Source organism: Grammomys surdaster, unplaced genomic scaffold (genome assembly GCF_004785775.1).
Source record: "Grammomys surdaster isolate TR1022 unplaced genomic scaffold, NIH_TR_1.0 576, whole genome shotgun sequence".
Taxonomy (NCBI): Eukaryota; Metazoa; Chordata; class Mammalia; order Rodentia; family Muridae; genus Grammomys; species Grammomys surdaster.
This window is the reverse complement of record NW_021604995.1, coordinates 254,854-275,405: the sequence shown is the minus strand read 5'-3', so window position 1 is coordinate 275,405 and position 20,552 is coordinate 254,854. Positions and strand designations below refer to the sequence as shown.

The following is a 20,552-nucleotide window of genomic DNA, read 5'->3' as shown; positions in this document are numbered from 1 at the left end:
AGGAAGCTGGGAGGACCCCCAAATCATCCGATTTTTTTTTTTAACAATATTCTGGTCTACCTGAGTCAGCAACATCCTCACATAATTTTTGTCTCACACACTTTACACCTTCTTCTCTGCCTGTATTTCTGACGCTGTGATAAAACACCATGACCAAGGGCAACTTAAAGAAGAGGTCATTTATTTAGCCTTGCGGTTTCAGAGGAATAAGGGTCTGTGATGGTAGAGCAGAGGGCATGTGGGCAAGGGACAGCAAGGCCGCTGGAGCAGGAAGCTGAGAGCTCACATCTTTAACGGCTGGAGAGCGTAAAGCAGAGAGAGGCAGCTAGAAGCAGTGCGAGTATGTAAACTCTCAAAACTTGCCCGTGTAAGAGACACACGGGTCCTTGTACTCACAGATAAGCTCTAGTGTAGTGGTTCTCAGCCTTCCTGATGCCACAACCCTTTAACACATTTCCTCTTGTTGTGGTGACCCCCAAACATAAGATTATTTTGTTGCTACTCCAAAACTGTAATTTTGTTACTGTTATGAATCATCATGTAAATATCTGACCAGCAGGATCTCTGATATGCACCCCTAAAAGAGTCCCAATCCACAGGTTGAGAATCACTGCACTAGAGGGACCGGAAAAGTTAAATGCACAGGGTTGTTCCTTCAAAAGATGGGATGCATAACCCTGGCCTGATGTTAAAAGAGCATCTGACTCCTTCCATGAATGAGTTTAGAATTTAACATATCATTTAGGTTATGTCTCCTTTAGGACAACAGAAGCAGCATTATCCTTATAAAGTAAAGAAAATCAGAGCTGGAAAGATGGCTCAGCAGTTAAGGACACTGACTGCTCTTCCAGAGGAGCCAGGATCAAATCCCAGCACCCACAGGGCAACTCACAACTCTCTGTAACACCAAGATCTTACATCCTCACAGAAATATACATGCAGGCAAAACACCAATACACATAAAATGAAAATTAATTAACTAGTTAATTAATTAAGGTGAAAAAATTGAAGTTAGCATAGTTAAATGTAGCACAGTATGTGGGGATTTAGGTGGCTGCATATACCCCCATTTTTATTTTTAAATTTTGTCATTTAAGTATTTGATAATACCATTCCGAAATAACTTTACCCTGCAAATTGTAAAGGATTCTAGTAATATGATTACTATTCCATAATTTGCAAGATTCCTTCAAGTGTTTGCTAGAATAAGCAGGACCACTATCAGTTTTCAGTTGTAAGAAGAGTCCTAGAAAGAAAACGGGGTATAATAAATAACTAATGACACACAAGATTGTTTTATCCTTGTGAGCAGAAGCAACAATCATGTTAGAAAAAGTATTAACACTGTAGCTGTCTTCAGACACATCAGGAGAAGACATTGGATCCCATTACAGATGGTTGTGAGCCACCATGTGGTTACTGGGAATTGAATTCAGGACCTCTGGAAGAGCAGTTAGTGCTTTTAACCCCTGAGCCATCCATCCCTTGTGCAGTCACCAAAGGTAGACGCTGATGTGGACGCCAGGAAGTGCATGCTGACAGGAGCCTGATATAGCTGTCTCCTTAGAAGTCTGCCAGAGCCTGAAATATACAGAGGCAGATGCTCACAGCTAACCATTGAGCTGATCATGGGGTTTCCAATGGAGGAGTGAGAGAGAAGACTGAAGGAGCTGGAAGAATTTGCACCCCCATGGGGAGAGCAATAATACCAACCAACCAGAGCTCCCAGGGTCTAAACTACCAGCTTGGAAGCACATAGGAAGGGACCCATGGCCCCAGCTGTATACGTAGGGGAGGATGACATTTTCAGGCATAAGTGGATGAGGAAGTCCTTGGTCCAGGGAAGGCTGGACGCCCCAGTGTGGGGGAAATCGTGGGTGGAGAAGTGGGAGTGGGAGGGTGGGGGGCATATCCTCATAGAAGAAGGAGGGGGGATGGGATAGGGGGTTCCTGGGTGGGGGGGGAGATGGGGAAAGGGGATTATATCTGAAATGTAAATAAAATATCCAATAAAAAGATTTTTTTAAAGATAAAGTATTAACAGTTACATGAACATATTTGAAACGTCCAAATTCTGTTAGATTTTAACCCTTGAAAAATCCACCAGTAGAGGGCAGTGATGTGACAGAACAAGAAAGTGAAGAAGTTCGTGAGAATTTTGAGCCTCCTGGAAAGTATTGGTGGTGAGGAGGAGTTGAGCGCATCAGCTAGAGCATTAGTAGATGTTAAGGGACCTGCCAGATAAGAATGAGCATACTGAGTTACGAAAACTTGAGGTCATTTTCTTACAGACACTTGAAGCAAGAGAAATCATTATGAAGTAACATTAGCAGTGAGGTTGGGTTTAAGTCTTGCAGTTTCTAAAACAACAATAGTTTGAGAACGATATCCAGAATCAGTTAAAATATTCCGTGGCTGAGAAACATCTAATAAAACCTGATTGGTTAGCTGGGCAGTGGTGATGCACGCCTGTAATCCTAGCACTCGAGAGCCAGAGGAAGAGGGATCTCTGAGTTCCAGGTCAGCCTGGTCTACAGAATGAGACCCAGGACAGCCAGGGATACACAGAGAAACCTGTCTCAAAAAAAAAAAAACAAAAAACAAAAAACTGGCTGACTACAGTGAGTTGAGACTATTGAGCTGCACAACCATGGGTAAGCACAATCTTTTTTTGTGGAGAATATGAAATTTGTATATAAAATATAAGCTTCTTGTCCTTTTGAAGAGTCATCAGTAAAAGCATAGAAAGCAGTCTCTATAGAATTTTTAGATACAATTTTAGGCAATACCCATGGGGTATTTTAAGGTATCTTCAAAATACCTTAAAAGGAGGTTTTTTTGGGATAATGATTATCTATAGATCCCAAGTAACATACTAATGCTGTCTGCCAATTATTATCATCATGGAGCAAATAACCAACCTGCATTGTATTTAATGGCACAAACATTTCTGTAGGGTCTTTACCAGTAAGTTGTATAAGACATCCCCTTCCCATCATTATCAAACCTATAATTTCTGGTAAATAAAAAGTTATAGCCGGGCAGTGGTGGCACACAATTTTAATCCCAGCACTTGGAAGGCAGAAGCAGGCAGATTTCTGAGTTCAAGGCCAGCCTGGTCTACAGAGTGAGTTCCAGGACAGCCAGGGCTATACAGAGAAACCCTGTCTCGAAAACAAAAAAAAAAAAGAAGAAGTTATAGATCCATGCAGCAAAGTATGACATTATAAATTTCTATAACACCATTACCCTGTTGATATATAATTCCTGTAAGTGATGAAGAGGAAAGATAAACAACTGATGAGAAAGTAGGGGATTAATTCTATGAGCTACTGCTTTAGCAGAAGCATTATTTAATATACAGATAACTTTCTCTGTTTCAAGTGTTATGTTTTTTTTTTATGGAGTTTAACCAAGTATCTTAGTTAGGGTTTTACTGCTGTGAACAGATACCCTGACTAAGGCAACTCTTACAAGAACAACATTTAATTGGGGCTGGCTTACAGGTTCAGAGGTTCAGTCTACTATCATCAAGGCAAAAGCATGGCAGTGCCCAGGCAGACGTGGTACAAGAGGAACTGAGGGTTCAGCATCTTGTTCCAAAGTCAAACACAAGAAGACTGGCTTCATGGCAGCTAGAATCAGAGTCGTAAAGCCCATACCCATAGTGACACACCTACTCCAATAAGGCCAAACCTAATAGTGCCACTCCCTGGGCCAAGCATATTCAAATCACCACATCAAGAGTTTCCAGAAAGCAATTTAAAGAGCAGAATCAATCCTTAATAGTAATAGGCAAATAAGAATGTACCAAATTTAACTTAGCCCGAAGTTTTTTTTTTTTCTAAGTAACTGGGGGTACATTGTTTGTGAAATTTTAAGATAGTAAATTTGTTGTTGAATTGTTTAAATATATCCTAAATAATTATTAGATAATGTTTGTTTGTTTTGTTTTGTTTTGTTTTTCAAGACAGGGTTTCTGCCATGGAACTCATTCTGTAGACCAGGCTGGTGTTGAACTCACAGAGATCTGCCTACCTCTAGGTCTCAAGTGTTGGGATTAAAGGTGTATGGCACCACAGCCCAACAAGGTGATTGTTTTTGTATTTTACCTGAAGCTGTGTTTAAATTTTGCTCTTTTAGTTTGCTTACCATGAAAGCCCAGCACTGATTTAAGTATTCACTAGATGAGTGAAAGAGACGACTATCATCCACATAACAAATGACCAATACTTTGGGAAATTAAATCAACACCAGCTTAAGTGCTTTATGAACATAGCATTGACATCTAGTGGGGCTATTTTCATCCCTTGTTGTAAAACTTTCCACTGATACTGTGTCAATGGCTGCTGATTGTTTAAAGTAGGGACTAAGAATGCAAAATGTTCCTTATCTTCAGGATGCAAAGGAATAGAGTAAAAGCAGTCTTTTAAGTCAAGTATAATAATGTAATATCCTTGAGGATTCAGAGGGCCATCATTGTTTTTATAGTAGCATTTATGACCCTCAGAGCATTAATAGTTAATTTTTATTCTTTGCCCTTTTATGAATTACAAAAACTAGTTGAGCTCCAAGGATTCTGTATGTCCTAGTTGCAATTGGTCCTATACTAGAGGTTCTGTCTGTTTTAATTTTTCATCATGAAGGAGCCATTGTTCAATTCACAGTATGTCATCAGAGATCCACTGTAGTTATAAAGGCTGTATGGATGGCCCTTGATCAGTGACCCCAGTTAGGGAGGTTACATTTTCTTATAGTAGCAGATGATTCATTAGTAGCAGTAGTAAGTACTGCTTGCATTTGTTGTACTAATATAGCTCTTCCCCACAAGTTATATAAAAGTCCTGAAAAAATACTGCACAGTGCTAGAAGAATCTTTAAGGAATCCTATCGGTCTCCAACATCTTGTAATGGTGGGTCAGTAGACATTGACTAGTATGGGGGCCATTCTCCTTGATGACTGTTGTGGTTTGAATATGCTTAGCCCATGGGAAGTGGCACTATTAGGAGAGGTGGCCTTGTTGGAGGAAATGTGTCACAGTGTAGGTGGGTTTGAGGGCTCTTAGTGCCCACGTTCCACCCAGTGCAGAAGAGACAGTCTCTCCTGGTTGCAATTGGATCAAGATGTAGAACTCTCAGCTACTGTTTGCCGAGATATTTTGCTTCCTGCCATGATAATAATGGACTGAACCTCTGAAACTGTAAAGCCAGCCCCAATTAAATGTTGTCCTTTCTAAGAGTTGCCTTGGCCAGGTGTCTCTTCAGAGCAATGCAACCCTAGGACAATGATAATAACAGAATGATCTGCCTTAGTATCTAGAATGACTCTAAAGCAATGGTTCTCAACCTTCCTAATGCTGCAACCCTTTAATATAGTTCCTCATATTGTGGTGACCCCCCAACCATAAAATCATTTCTTTGCTATTTAATAACTGTAATTTTGCTACTGTTGTGAATTATAATGTATATATCTGATATGCAGAATATCTGACCCCAAAGGGGTTGTGACCCATGGGTTGAGAACCACTGTTCTAAAACTAAAAGAATAGTTTTTAGCTCAACAGAGGATGTCCATCTTGTGATATCAATCTTATATATAAAGCTAAGGAATTTAACCCCACTGCATTAGATCTTGCTGATCCTCCTGAATGACTAGATATTGATTTTGAATCTGGTTAGGTTATCTGGGTCAATTTCTACCTCAATTTTAGGGCTGGGTATTTCTTTTGTGGGAGCTTAAAGACGTACTATCCTTGTCAACGTTGGATCAACATTCCCTAGCCCAGTGCTTTCCTTTTTTACATCCTAGGCAAAGGTAAGGCGGAGGATTACTAGAATATTTTTGCATTCATTTTTCCAATGTCTTTTATTTCCAAATTCAAAATAAGGCCCTTTTTGAATTTTTTTGAATAGCTTCTACAGTGGCTCTGCAGTGTGAGAGAAGCTGTCAATAGCTTGAGTGGCTGTTAGCCAATTTTTAACAGTCACCCTGCTTTACTCTAAGATGCTGTGGCAGCTCTACTCTAGTGGTTCTTTACCAACCAATGTAAAGAACCACTCAGACTACATCTCTAGCAACCAGCACCCCCTTCTCTTGAGCCCTATAACAGGAAGCCCTGAACAACAATGTGGACACTGAGAATCTTCACTCCCATGACCCACTGTCACTCTTTAAAAGTATACCTATATAATCTGTAATACCACTTTTCTTCAAATAACATTATCTTTTTTTTTCTGTGAGCTCTTCATTTCAATTATTTGGAAAAGAGGCCAGGAACCTGGAAATACCCAGCCCAGACCCAGAGCATCAGTTACGACACTACTGTCATTGTCAGACCCACGGATGCAGAGACTGGTGGGAAAGAGGCCAGCAGAGAGCAAAGGAAACTCCTGGGCTGAAAGGCTGAGAATGAAAGGACCTGCTGTCTGCTGGGACCGTAGCTCTGTAATAGAGCACTTGGTGCTCCTGCATAAAGACCTAGCTTCGGTGGGGGCTGGGGGAGTGGGGAAGGGCAGAGCCTGCTTTTCCACGCCTGGTGGTCTCTTTAAGGATATAGCTTATTTTTGGTCTTTTCCCACTACATCATCAGCCTAGTGAGAGCTAGCAATTATGGATCGTTTCTTTTCTTTCTTTTTTTCCTTTCTTTTTCCTTCCTTCCTTCCTTCCTTTCCCTCTCTCTCTCTCTCTCTCTCTCTCTCTCTCTTTCTTATTTATTTATTCATTTATTTTCTCAAGGCAATGTTTGTAGCCCTGGCTGTACTGGAATTCTGTACACCAGACTGGGCTCGAATTAGGAATCTTCCTGCCTATTCCTCCCCAGTGTTAGGATTAAAAGTGTGTACCGCCACCACCCGACTAGTACCCGTTTTCTTTCTTGCCTTTTTTTTTTTTCTGTTTGTTTTGTTTTGGTTGGTTGGTTGGGGTTTTTTGTTTGTTTGTTTGTTTTGGGGGTTGTTTTTGTTTTGCTTTTTTGTTTGTTTGTTTGGTTGGTTGGTTGGTTGGTTGGTTGGTTGGTTGATTGGTTGGTTTTGAGATAGGGTCTCTCTATGAAGCTCTAGTTGTCTGGAACTCACTATGTACACTAGGCTGGCCTCGAACTCAGAGCTCCACCTGCTTCTTAAAGTATGCACCACCATGTCTGGCCCATTTTCTTTTCGAGTTATGCCTAGTTCTTTGTTTATTTTTTTAAAAAAAAAAGTATGAAGAGGGTTGTGTGGAGGGGTATGTTTTCTGTCTTTTCTCCTCCATCTTCCAACCCTCTCCCCACTCTCCACACCCCCCCGCAAAGTGTAGCTGTGAATATGCTGTATCGTGGAGCATGACCCTGAACTCCTATTGCCTCCATCTTTTAAATGCTAAGATTACGTACGGGTGTACCTTTAAACGCTTGTTCCGGGAAGCCTTCCAATCATTAGTCCTCCAAAGTCTATTACATAAAGAAAGTTCTTTCTTTCTTTCTTTCTTTTTTTCTCGTGACAGGTTTCTCTGTGTAGCTCTGGCTGTCCTGGAACTCACTCTGTAGACCAAGCTGGCCTCGAACTCAGAAATCTGCCTGCCTCTGCCTCCCAAGTGCTGGGATTAAAGGCGTGCGCCACCACTGCCTGGCTATAAAGAAAGTTCTTAAATGTCCACATAATTTTGTCTCGGTTAAGTTTCATTGTAACCAGAGTACACAGCATAAGAGGAAAACCCTGACTCTCTCTTCTGCATTTAATTCCAGCAGCAAGTTAGATTGGCCAACTCTAACACCAAGACCTTGCTGCTGCGCGTTCCCCTCACTGTGCAGACGCATATATGCCCTAAACTCAGTCGTCAGGGTGGGAAGATGATTTTCCGGGGAACTCGGAGCCCAAGTGATGCCCGTACCTGCAGGTAACGGATGTAAACTGGCCTCTGAGGTACCCAGATCTGATCCTTAAACAAGACCGGTGGGTGGTTTGCACTCCCTTGGACTAGAGGCCAGGCCTTCCCCCATTGGTCAACGTTAGGCTGGCGGTAGCTTCCATTGGTTCCGTGCTTCGTCTCGGTGCGTGGCCTTCTGGGAGTTGTAGTCTCGGCGTCCCTGGAGCTGCCGCCATTGTCCAGCGGGAGGCCGGTCGGGTGGTCTCAACGGCAGGGCTGCGTTTTAGATTAGGGACGCCTTGGACGTCTGTGGCTGACCTGTTGGCCTGGAATGGACCAGCAGGACAAAGCGGCAACAGTGGTGATGGCCTCGCGGCCGCAAGCAACACAACTTCAGGTAACAAAAACGACGGAGTGGACTCCGGGCCCGCTGTACCCCACAGACTAGCCTGTAACCCGAGGAGGTTTTTCCACAAGGGAAACAAGCGCTGTGGCTCAGCCTCCGAGCCTGGGTCCCAATCTAGTTCTCCCTGTGTGCATGCTTCAGCCTCCTGTCTCCGTGCCATGAAGTGGAGAGAGAGAGAGAGGGAGGTGGTCATTTCCCTGAGGACAGAACAGGCCCCGCTTAGGGGTTCGATCCCGCTCTGACCAACGCCCTCCCATTCATCCTGAGAGACCGTTCTCGGAGATGACAGGTTAGCGTTACAGACCAAACACATTGCAGGTACAGTCCTCAGGACGTGTCCTTAGGCACAGAATCAACAGACTTTTAGGGGAACCTCCGCACCATGACCCCTATTTTGCAAGTAAGGCTTAACTTCGTGGGGCAGAGGCACCAAGTTAGTAAAACAGAAGTAACTACCAAGGGTCACGCCTTTCGGGGCCTTGGGAAAACTGTGGTAGGTGTGGCTATCAGTGTGTGTCAAGCTCCTGGTCATCAGAGTTCTGCACTTGTAGACAAATTGATTATTCTATTCACCGTAGTCCACTTAGCAGAAGTCAAGACCAATTCATACATAAGTTCTGCAACTTTGAAATTATGCTCTGGAGGTCAGGAGGTGGGTATTTGGTTTGCTTGGGGGAAATTTGCATTATTTACATTTGGTGTGCAAAATGAGCTTATGCTAGTCTTAGACTGCAAATAATCAGATTCCTGTTATCTCAGTTTTTCATGAAATGTAACCAGAGAGTAGAACTAAGAACTGAGGCTATATGAATGAGCCATAGTGAAGGTGGATTCTCCAGCCCCAGTCAAGTCTCAGGCAACAGTCCTTAGGCTGACAGTTTGTCAAGGGATAAGCAATGAGGCAGACAGGAGAAGAAGTATATTTAATTTGTTATGGTGTAACAAATAGCACACACAAAATGTAGGGACCTGAAATAAATACTACTTCATGGGTTTTGATGGGTAGGAATCCAAGAGTGACTTAGTTTATGGATCTACCCCAGGCTCTTAAAGTTTTATTCAAAATGACAGTCCAACAGTTATTACTTGAGACTTGACAGAGCCGAGAAGACCCACCATCAAGATAATCCATTTGCATGCTATTGGCATGGAAACTGTGTTTCCTTGTGTCGGCCTTGCAATGGAAGCACTTAGGTCTTACCGTGTCATGTGTAGCTTCCTGTAGAGTGGTGTGATCCAGAAGATGGCCAGGTAGAAGCTGTGTTGTGACCTATGACCTGAGCTCAGACTTTATGCTGTCATTTCCACAGTATCCTCCTATCAGTTATAGAAGTCAACATGGCTGCATTCGGATAGGGGATTACTGAGGGGCCGTTTTGGAGGCTAGCCTCCGCAGGAGCAAGGACCAAAAGTGGAGACCTTAGAGGTCTAGCACATTAGTTTCTTGTGGTTGCTGTAGCAAGTCACTACAAACTGTGTGGCAAAAGACAATGTACATTATAAGCCAAGAGTGGTGGTGAATGAGCAACTGAGGCAGGAAGATGATAAATTCAGAGCCAGGATGAATGCTGTCTCAGAAATTTAAAAAAAAAAAAAAAAAGGACACCTTCTATAGATGAGGAGTCAGAAATGAGCACCACTGAGCAGAGCCACACTTCCTCCAAGTGCTAGGGAGGTTATCTGTTTTTTCCAGCTGTAAGAGCTGTAGCCCTGGCACTCCTTGCCTTGTGGCCTTTTGTCTAGCCTCAGAGCAGCAATGTAGCATCTTGCTTAAGTGATCACGTTACTTCCCACCTTCTCAAGTCTCTCGCCTATCTAGTAAATGTGTGGTTTGCATTTAGAGGCCACCTAAATAACACAGGACCTGTGCCTCCTTTGGCGTCTTTATCATATCCGCAGAGTCTGTGTCACCACTGTAATATTCATAAGTTTCAGGAGCAAGTACCTGGGTCTCTTTGGGTGAGTGGTTATCCTTTATTGAAAAGTGACAAGGAGCCATTCAAGTGTTCAGAGCAGTGCTTCACAATGCTGTGACCCTTTACTACAGTTCCTCACGTTGTGGTGACACCCCCAACCACAAAATTATTTTGTTGCTACTTCATAGTTTTGTTACTGTTGTGAATTGTAATATAAATATCTGATATGCAGGATATCTGATATGCAACCCCCAAAGAAGTTACAACCTACATCTGAAGAACCACTGTTTTAGGGACTGGTGAGGTAGCTCAGTGGGAAAAAGTGCTTGCCTAGCATGTGTGACGTACCACATTAAAAAACAAAACAAGAAACTGGGTGTGGTTGTGCATTCCTACAATCCCAGCACTTAGGAGGTAAAAGCAGGAGAATCAGAAATTCAGGGTCATCTTTGGCTATATAGTGTGTCTGAGGCAAACCTGGGATATTGAAAATCTTATCTCAGAAAAAAGAAAGAAAGAGAGAGAATGAATGAATGAATGTTTTTATTGTTAGGAGGCCTGGAGAGATGACTGAGTGGTCAAAGTACACAGATGTGAGGACTATAGTTTAGATCCCCAGAACCCACATAAACACTAGTTGGGCATGGTGGCCCACCTGTAATTCTAGCCTCAGAAGACAAGCAGGGGGTCTCCAAAGCAAGTTGGCTGTAGAGATTAACCATATCTTTGAGCTCTGGGTTTGATTGAGAAAGCCTGCTCAGTGAATAACGTTGGAAGAGGAACGGAAGATGATAGTCGCCATCCACGTTGGGCCTCCACACATATACATGCAGGCACACTCCTCATGTGTGCCTACACACATGTGCATCACACACACAAAAATGGAAAAGCAGGGAAAGGTGTCAAGAAGGACTGGTATAGGGTTGGAAAGAATCTCTTGAACATTGGATAAGATACTGAAAGCTGAGCTAAAATAGTTAGAAAGGGGGCAGGGATGGAGATGGGACCTGGTGACCAGATAACAAATAATGCCGATGTGGCCTGGTCATCAATAGAAGAATGTGTGGAAGACAAAGATCTGATCCCCCAAGGTTATCCTCTGGCCTCCACACACATGCATCCACACAAACACTCATAAACATATTCAAAAAGAAAAACAAATAAAACCTAGTAGCCATTTCCATAGGTCATAATCCTGCATGTCAGTGGTGTAGTCTGTCTGATCAATCATAGGTCAGCTGTGGTTGGCTTTGGTTGATCCTGCCAGGTGCTTGCATATGTCGTCATGGTAGCCCATGCCTACCCCTTAGTGCCCCAGTAGGCTCCCAGTGAAGGCTGAGGCACATCAGTCAGAGTGCAGAGTTTCTCAAGACCCCCACCTGCCTGTTTTCTCCCATTCTTCCTCTACCGCAGAGGTAGATGGTCCTACTAATCCAGGTTGCCTGGAAATGTTTCAGGAGCCAGTGACTTTCCGAGATGTGGCTGTGGACTTCACACAAGAGGAGTGGGGGCAGCTGGACCCTACCCAGAGGACTCTGTATCGTGATGTGATGCTGGAGACCTTTGGGCACCTTCTCTCTGTGGGTAAGTTCTGCCTCCCTGGCTATCGTGGTGGGATCCTCCTGAGTTACGATTTGGGGCCTCTGATATGGAGCTCTAACTTAACCCTGAGTCCTCATTCCCTGCAGGACACTCTTGTGTCCTTTCTGTCACAGAGCAAAACCCTCATGTGACTGTGAGATGGCCACATGTCCTAATGGTCAAGAGCCTAAGCTGCGGCCTGGGCTTGTTTTCCCAGAGCAGCGTCTGACCTCCTCTGTCTTTTCCTACTGCCAGGTCCTGATCTTCCCAAACCTGCAGTTATCTCCCAGCTGGAACAAGGTGCTGAGCTGTGGGTGGCAGACAGAGGAGGCTCCCGGGCCTGCCATCCAGGTAAGAACCCTACTAAGTGGGTACCCCCAGTTGGGGGGGGGGATTCCAGGAGGCCACTGGAGATGCACTTATGGGAAGAATATGGTTTCGTGGCCCTCAAACCCATTCCTCTCTTAGGAGGTTCACAGGACTTAGCATCAGACTAAAAGCAATGACTGGTTATAGCCAGAGATGCAGAGAAAAGTCTGTGAAGGGAAAAGGGTTTAGGAGGCAAAGTATAGAGTGGTTCTCACCCTTCCTAATGCTGTGACCCCGTATACAGTTCCTCATGTTGTTGCGGAACCATAACATTATTTTTGTTGTTGCTTCATAACTGTGATTTTGCTACTGTTACGATTTGTAATGTAAATATCTGATTTGCAGGATATCTGATATGTGATCCCAAAAGGGTCACGACCCCCAGGTTGAGAACCACTGGTCTAGAGGCAGCAGATACTAGTTTCCAGATCTTTACGCTCTAGAGTTAGACAGAATGTGCTCAGTCCCCCCAGCAGTAAGCTGTGATAGTGCGTGAGGACTGTGACCTCCAGGGAGGATGGGAGCCTGAGCTGTGATAGTGCGTGAGGACTGTGTCCTCCAGGGAGGATGGGAGCCTGAGCTGTGATAGTGCGTGAGGACTGTGACCTCCAGGGAGGATGGGAGCCTGTGCCGAGCGCATACCATGATTCTGGTGCTTGAAATAAAACTAGATCGGTGAACTTTTCTTACCAATTAGGATGGTGGGAAGCCACCCCAAATCCAGGTTCCCTAACACTCCCAAAGGCCAGCCTGTGAGCAAACTTCTCTTAGACTGCCAACTTAGCCAGTTGTCTTGTATCTCTGGAGAGTCCACCAGGGCCTCACCCTCCTCTGCTCACAAAAGCCATTCACTTCCTCTCCAGCAGTGAGAGACCTGCCTTGATTGTGTTTCTGCTGCGGCTTACTTTCTGGGCCACACCCTTTCTCATTAGCCTTCCCAGCATCCTCTTCCTGACTTTCATCCTGACCTTCCATTCAGTTCTTGCATGTTGGCTTCTGTAAACCTGTTCCTCATACCCTTCTGCTAGTCTGTTATCAGAACAGATTCTATTTAGGTATTAAAAATTTGTCCTAGGACTGAAGAGTTGGCTCAATGGTTAAGAGGTCGTGTTGTTCTTGCCAAGGACCCAGATTCAATTCCCATCACCCACATGAAGGCTCATTCAGGCACCAGGCATGCAAGTGGTACACAGATGTATGTTCAGGCAAAGCACTCATGAATAAAATAAATCTAGAAAATTAAAAAAAAAAACAACTAACTAACTAACAAAAAAACAAGAACAACTTTGGCCTTTGGTGATGCGTGTTCTAATCCCAGCACTCAGGAGGTAGACACAGGTGGATCTCTGTGAGTTCAAGGTCAATCTACTCTAAATATTGAGATCCAGGTAAGCTAGGGATGGAGATATATATACACACACACACACATCCACATCTTGTTAGATCCTGTCTCAAAAACAAAACAAAAAGCCTTACATCATGTTAAGAGAAGTTCAGAAGGATAGGGAAGTATCGTTTTTAAAAAAGCAACACCCCTGAATGCACTGGCACTGGCACTGGCACTGGCTTGGCACTTTAGAGATGTGCTAGGGTTGATGGTTCTGTGTTGCTCAGGGTTACAGTGTGACTACAACAGCTCTGGCCATCACATCCATGTTCCTGGTGAGAAGGAAGGGAAGAGGTGGGAACAGTGCCAGACATCTGTCCCCTGGTCCCAATACTCTTTGATCAGGACTGGGTTACTTGCCCTTATCCTGACACTGTCTACAAGGGACGGTGGAAAGGAAAGATCCAATACATAATTAAATGGCTGGTGCACTGGGACTCTGACAGCTGGAATGAATATGGTATGCTTTGGTGACATATAACCAGCAGCCCGCAGTCAACCCACCCGGATGCTTCAAGGTGCTACTCAGGGCTACAGAGAGACAAGCTGACCTCTCTGAAGAGGCATGACCCTCACTGTCAGGTTTGTGAGTCCACAGCAGACCCATTTCTTCCTCCTTGATTGGTTGTTGCCGATGCTGCTTCCAACTTGTTTGTTGTCAGGAGCAAATCCGACTCATCTGAACCAGTGCTTTTCTCTGATAGCTTACGCTGTGACTGAGTCTAGGGTCTAGAATAACCAAGCCCTGACTGGCTTGCACAGCAGGTATGGCATCAGAATTGTTACAGAGACTATTAGTCACACATGTTCTAGAAGCAGAGGCCTCCAGAGAGTCCTGTTAAAATGGAAACATACTTTGCATTAATATTCGTGTGGATGCCCTACTGCTACTGTACCCAAGTACTGTGACAGAGTGGTTGGGGAAAATATAGATTTGGCTGGTTATGATAGTAAACTCCTATAAGCTCAAGCACTCTGCAGGAAAGTCTCTGCAAAATCCTGTCCAAAAAAAAAAAAAAAAAGCCCACAGATTCATTTGTGTATTTCTCGAATTTGTGCAAGTTAGTTGGAGTAGAAAGTGGCTCATCAAGACTTGACTGCTCTGGCAGTTCCGGGAGAGGTTCCATTGCCTGTCTCTCCTAGTGTGCAGAGGCTGCCCATGTACATGGGGCCTTTTGAATAGCATATCGCTCAGCTCTGTATCCGCTGCCTCACATTTCTCTCAGACTCTGGCTCACCTGCCTTTCCTCCGTGGAGCCTCTAGAATCCCCAGAGAACTGCACACTTTCAATAGTCTTAATTTGGCCCCGGAGAGGTAGTAGCTTACCAGTTAAGAGAACTTTCTTTTCTTGCAAAAAAAAACAAAAAAACCTGACTTTAGTTCTAGCACGCATGTCAGGGGGCTGACAACTATCTCTAACTGTAGCTCCAGGAGATCTGATGCCCTTTTCTGACCTCGGGCCCCTGCACACATGTGCTGTGCATTCACATACATACACATAAATAAAAATAAAATTCAATTAAAAATGTTTTCAATTTTACAGTATCCTCTTGGACACAGTAACAGTGTCCAGTGACGGGGATGTGGTTATGCTTGAAGGGCTATCATTCAGATTAGCACACTCTTTATTCAATGAGAATAATTCTTTTGTTTTAAAGGAAAGAGTGCTTATCTAGGCAGACCCCCTCCCAGTACAGCCATGTGATTTGTTGGGCTTGTTGCATCTGGCTTTGTTTCTTACCGGTTCCCTCTTATAGTTACTTGACCTTACCCGGTATACTGCAGTCTGAACCCTACCCTTGCTTGCTCTTAGCACAGTGTCACTCTGGAGGCACTATGACTTGCTCTGGCTCAGTAGTCTGGGGGTGGACTGGAGCTGCAAGAGCCCCAGGTGAATTCAACAGCACTGATGGTTTCAACTGTTGCTGGCCTGGCTGCTTACACCAGCTCAGCCGACAATAGTGCCTGAAATCTCCCACTCTGGGTCCTCCTCACCCCCATCCTTTTGGCAACATTGGTCTGGACCAGGGTTTGCCTTGAGGCTGTATTTTAATAGCTTCCGCTCAGATTCCTGAGAACTCACCCTTATGATAATGTCTTTGATGCTAGGAGTGTAGCAGAAAATAAGACATCCAAACTGAGAAGAGCCTTCACTCAGCCAGGAGTCTGAAGCGAAAATATCAGGAGGTGATGGTTGAAACAAGCAAACAAGCAAACAATCAAACAAACAAACAAAGCCTGAGAAACAGGTTAGACAATGCCCCCAGGACACACAGAATTGCCTTTTTTCGGAGATAACACTGAAGCAGGCAGATGTCTGGGGATGCATGCTCCAGGCAGAGAAAGCAGCCTGGGGTGCAGTGGGAAGAACAGTAAGGAAGCCAGCAGGGACCAAGTGAGAGAAGAGGCAAAGTCCATGAGAATGGGGGGCAGGAGAGGAGAGCACAGTCTATCATCAGAAGCGATTTGCAGAGGTAAGCAGGATGGAAAGAAGAGGGGGTCCATCTGGGTTTTTGGTAACTATTTCATTAAGATTCATATACCATATGATACCCTCATTTAAAATTGGAGGTAAAAGTTCAGTTGTGTGCACAAAGCCCTGGACGTGATACACAGTTCAGCAAAAGAAAAGCAAAAAACAAAACAAAAACCCACCTATTATATAACCCAGTGGTGATGGAGTGTATTCACAGATTGTCCATCACCAGTGTCTGCTTCCATAATATCTTATCGCTGTTTAGGTGATTTTTTAAAACAGGTGCTTATTTCTTAAAATTCTGAAGGATGAAAATTGATTTGGTACGTGATAAAGACCCCTTTCTCATCTGTGGATGGATTCCTCAGAAGAAAAGGGGAGGTGGGTAGGGAGTAAGACTCCAGTGTCCCCTTTTAGAAGAGCACTAGTCTATCACGAGGACTTCATGACCTCATATTCCCCTAAGCCTCATTTGTAAATACCATCGAAACAGGGGTTAGGATTTACACATACATATTTTAGGAGAACACAAGCATTCAGGCCTTAGCCACCACCAGGAAAGTTGCCTGTTAGCAGTTACCACCCATCTTCCCTTCTTGACAGTCACTCATTTGAATTGCCTATCGATTTGCTTGTTTGGAACCTTTCTTAATCAGTGGACCTTTAGTTTTCGACTTTCATGTCTGGCTTGTTTTCCTCAGCATAATGTTTTCAAAGTCCCTCCATGTTGCTGTGTCTATTCACACTTCCTTTTTATGACTGAAAATTTCATTGACTGGGTAGATCATCGTTTGCTGGTTTGTTTGTTGTTATTCTGGGAATAGGGCCTAGGATCTCATACATGCAGGGCAACTACTTTACCACTGAGCTATGTTTCCTACACTCATGTTTCATTTTCCACTTATTAGTTGATGGACATTTGGGTTGTTTGCACTTTGGGGTTATAAAAAGTAGTGCTACTGTGGTCATAAAGGTATATATAAGTTGTTTTATTTTAAGAACATTTTCACAAAATATATAACATATTGTCTACAGGTATAAAATTTTGTATGGAATGGCTCATATTTTGTTAACCCCCTCTGTGTGCAGTGCAGAGGCAGCAAAGGGCATAGTATCCAGCAGTCTCAGCTTCTCTAGCTTTTCTCCTGTGGCCAACCTCTTGGTTTTCCCTTGAATCCCTCCAGCATTCACTGAGACAGATGTTTTTGAATATTTAGCACCTGTCAGTTCCAGGTGCTGACTGGATGCTAGATAGATGAGATAGATAGCAAATGAATGGACATATTCATGTGTGTCATGGGTGAGAGGCTTCAAGAATGCTAGGCTGGGGCTGGAAACATGGGTCATGGGTCAGCAGTTGAGAGCACCTACTGCTCTTGCAAAGGACATGGGTTCTGTTCTCAAAACCCACAAGTTGGCTCACAAGTACCCTCTCAGACCTCAGTGGACTCCTGCATACATGTTAAGGGTGGGCAATGAAGGGAAGCATGGTCCTTGATAAAGTGTAATTCCTAATCCCTAAAAATCAGCTATCTATAAGGTGAGGCCAATTTTATCATAAGAGTAATTATAAGAAGCGAGAGGATCACAGCAAGAAAAGGATATGTGACAACAGAAGCAGAGACTATTGAGAGACATTTGAAGATTCTTACACTACTGACCTCCATAGGTTCTTCTGTGGCGCTTCCTAGAAAAACCAGCCCTGCTGGACTTTAGGACTTCATATTGTAAAATACAAAACACAGCTACTTTTGGGCACTAGGTTTATGGTAGGATGTAACAGTGTCCTTGCAAGAAAATAGTGCATTTTAATTTTTGTTTCACGTGCTTAGCCCAGAATGAAACTATGGTTGAGGGCAGGGATAGTTATTGTCAAGAGGAGAATTAGGTCTTACCAAGGCAGGTTGTTAAGGTCCAGGGTCTTGGAACCTGTCTCTCTCCTTGTTTTCCCTTAACCACTCAGAGCTCTCTGTTTTTCTTTCAGGCTGGATTCTTGAACCTGAAGACCACACATTGCTCAAGGACAAGGGCCTCCCAAAAATGGAACCATCCCCTATTACAGAAAAGGATGGGTTTGCAAAGGTTGTGCCTTGTTGTTCTATGATGGGAATAGATCAGGAAAGTGATGGTCAGAGGCAGGCACTCAAGAAGGACCAGTGTAACTTAGGGCAGTTGAATGACCCCAAAGAGATACCAGTTCAGAGTCAAAGCTACAGAAGTCTTGGACTTGTGGAAACCTGTGTTCTTGGCTTAAAAACAGATATATTACGAGATATTTCTGGAAGAGAGTATGGCTGTACTTATGGCTCACAAGTTAAAAATTCAGAACATAACCCAAGCTTAGTCAGTCAACAGACAGACTCCCCAACAACACAGCCCTTTGATGACAATGGCGGTCAAAAAGTCTTTGATCAGATTGTGCCCATTACAGAACTCACAAAAAGTCAGGTGCAAGATAAACCCTATAAGTGTACTGATTGTGGGAAGTCATTTAACCATAATGCACATCTCACGGTGCACAAGAGAATTCATACAGGAGAAAGACCTTACATGTGCAAAGAGTGTGGGAAAGCCTTCAGCCAAAACTCCTCCCTTGTTCAACATGAGCGAATCCACACTGGAGACAAGCCTTATAAGTGTGATGAATGTGGGAAATCTTTTTGCCACAGTACACACCTTACAGTCCATAGGAGAATTCACACTGGAGAGAAACCCTACGAGTGTCAGGACTGTGGGAGGGCCTTCAATCAGAATTCGTCCCTAGGTCGCCACAAGCGGACTCACACTGGGGAGAAGCCTTATACTTGCAGTGTTTGTGGGAAATCCTTCTCCCGGACCACGTGCCTCTTCCTGCACCTGCGGACTCACACTGAGGAAAGGCCATACGAGTGTAATCACTGTGGAAAGGGCTTCAGGCACAGTTCCTCCCTGGCCCAGCATCAGCGGAAGCACGCTGGTGAGAAACCCTATGAGTGCCGACAGAGGCTGATCTTTGAGCAGGCACCAGCTTTAACAAAGCACAAGTGGACAGAACCCCTCAGCTGTGACCCACCATTGAGTCAAGGTGAAAGGACTCAACGGAGTGAGAGGCCCTTTAAGTGTAGTCAGTGTGGAAAGTGTTTCATTCAGAGTTCTCACCTCATCCGACATCAGATAACCCACAACAGAGAGGAAGAACCACTACGTGGACGTAGCCGAAGGTGGGAACAGCCCTGTAGACGGGGCTCAAGACTCATTCGGAATCCACACTCAAATTCAAGAGAGCTCCCTGTAGCCCAGGCAAAGGCAGGACAAGCAGGCAGAGCTCTGGCCTTGTTTGACCTTCATGAAATTATGCAGGAAAAAAACCCTGTGCATGTTATTGGGGTGGAAGAACCTTCAATGGGCAATTCCATGCTGTTTGATATCAGAGAATCTAGATAGGAAGATAATTCCTTTTTTTTCCCCCTTGGTTTCTCTGTATAGCCCAGGCTGTCCTGGAACTCACTCTGTAGACCAGGCTGGCCTCGAACTCAGAAATCCACCTGCCTCTGCCTCCCTAGTGCTGAGATTAAAGGCGTGCACCACTACCGCCCCGCTAGGAAGATAATTCTTTAGCTAACTTCTGAGTTACCAGGCACAAACATTACATCCACATAGTGTAGGGGTGGCAAGAGAAGATGGCATATCAGTAGTGACCTCTGACTGCATAAGGAAAGTGGTGCCTCCCACACAGTTGAGGTTGGTGGTTCTCAAGTGTATCAAATTCAGTTCCTGTTTAACTTTGTTTTCTGAAACAAGGCCTCACTGGCCCAAGCTAGCCTCAAACTCATTATATATCCAAGGATGACCTTGAATTTTCTGATCCTTCTGTCTTCATTCACCTCCCTAATTCTGGGATCATGGCTGTATGCCACTATACCCAGCAACAACAGACACCTTGAGATATCTTCTCCATTATCCCAAAATGAGTTGACCAGTAATAAAACCTCTGCGCAGGCATAGTGTGGAAATAACATATGACCCCTGTTGTGTGTAATTTTAAAAAACAAGCTTCTGCCTATGCCCAAGACTGTAGCCCTCGATCCTGTCTTAGTTCCAAGATTGGCTGTCACCAGTCCCACTCCCAACTTGTCTGTTCCTCCTGGCTTAGCTCTGCCAACGATGGCCAGCTATCGCCTTTCCTGGGAGCTGCAATCGCTCCCCTGAGTTCTTTGTAAAGGATAGTTAAGGTAATTTATGGTGTACTATGTCAGTGTGGTATCTTACCATGTCCCATGTGGGCCTATTTTTACCAGGAGATCATGATCTGAAACTTTCAGACTGGTTCAAGGTATACCGCTGTCTATAAAAACTACCATAAGGGATTATATCATGCCAAAGTGATTTTGCAAAATAGTGATGAATTCTTATGAAAGTTTGAACAAAACAGAATGCTATTGTATTTATGGGAAACTCTGCCTAAATCGTAAATGTACACAAAGTAATGTGTGTTTCTATGTGAATTCAAGCCAGAATCCTAGTTTATGTATCACACAGGATAAGTCACAGTGTGGCTCAGTTTCGCACTTAACAGTCATTGTAGCATGCTTGG

The 20,552-nt window shown here is 44.1% G+C and overlaps 1 protein-coding gene across 1 annotated transcript; it reads left to right on the top strand.

Moving 5' to 3' along the window:
* The first annotated feature begins 8,089 nt into the window (after positions 1 to 8,089).
* Positions 8,090 to 19,974, top strand: Znf8 (zinc finger protein 8). Its single transcript, XM_028781875.1, has 4 exons — positions 8,090 to 8,240; positions 11,623 to 11,749; positions 12,002 to 12,097; positions 17,964 to 19,974. The coding sequence occupies exons 1-4, from the start codon at positions 8,175 to 8,177 to the stop codon at positions 19,400 to 19,402; spliced, it is 1,728 nt and encodes a 575-aa protein (XP_028637708.1). The 5' UTR covers positions 8,090 to 8,174; the 3' UTR covers positions 19,403 to 19,974.
* Positions 19,975 to 20,552: the final 578 nt, after the last annotated feature.

Excerpts from the sequence above, each read along its gene's own strand:
- Znf8 (XM_028781875.1), top strand. The coding sequence starts at position 8,175 with ATGGACCAGCAGGACAAAGCGGCAACAGTGGTGATGGCCTCGCGGCCG. Across the intron at positions 8,241-11,622 it reads CGCAAGCAACACAACTTCAG|GAGCCAGTGACTTTCCGAGA; the intron begins GTAACAAAAACG and ends GAAATGTTTCAG. Across the intron at positions 12,098-17,963 it reads CTCCCGGGCCTGCCATCCAG|GCTGGATTCTTGAACCTGAA; the intron begins GTAAGAACCCTA and ends TTTTTCTTTCAG.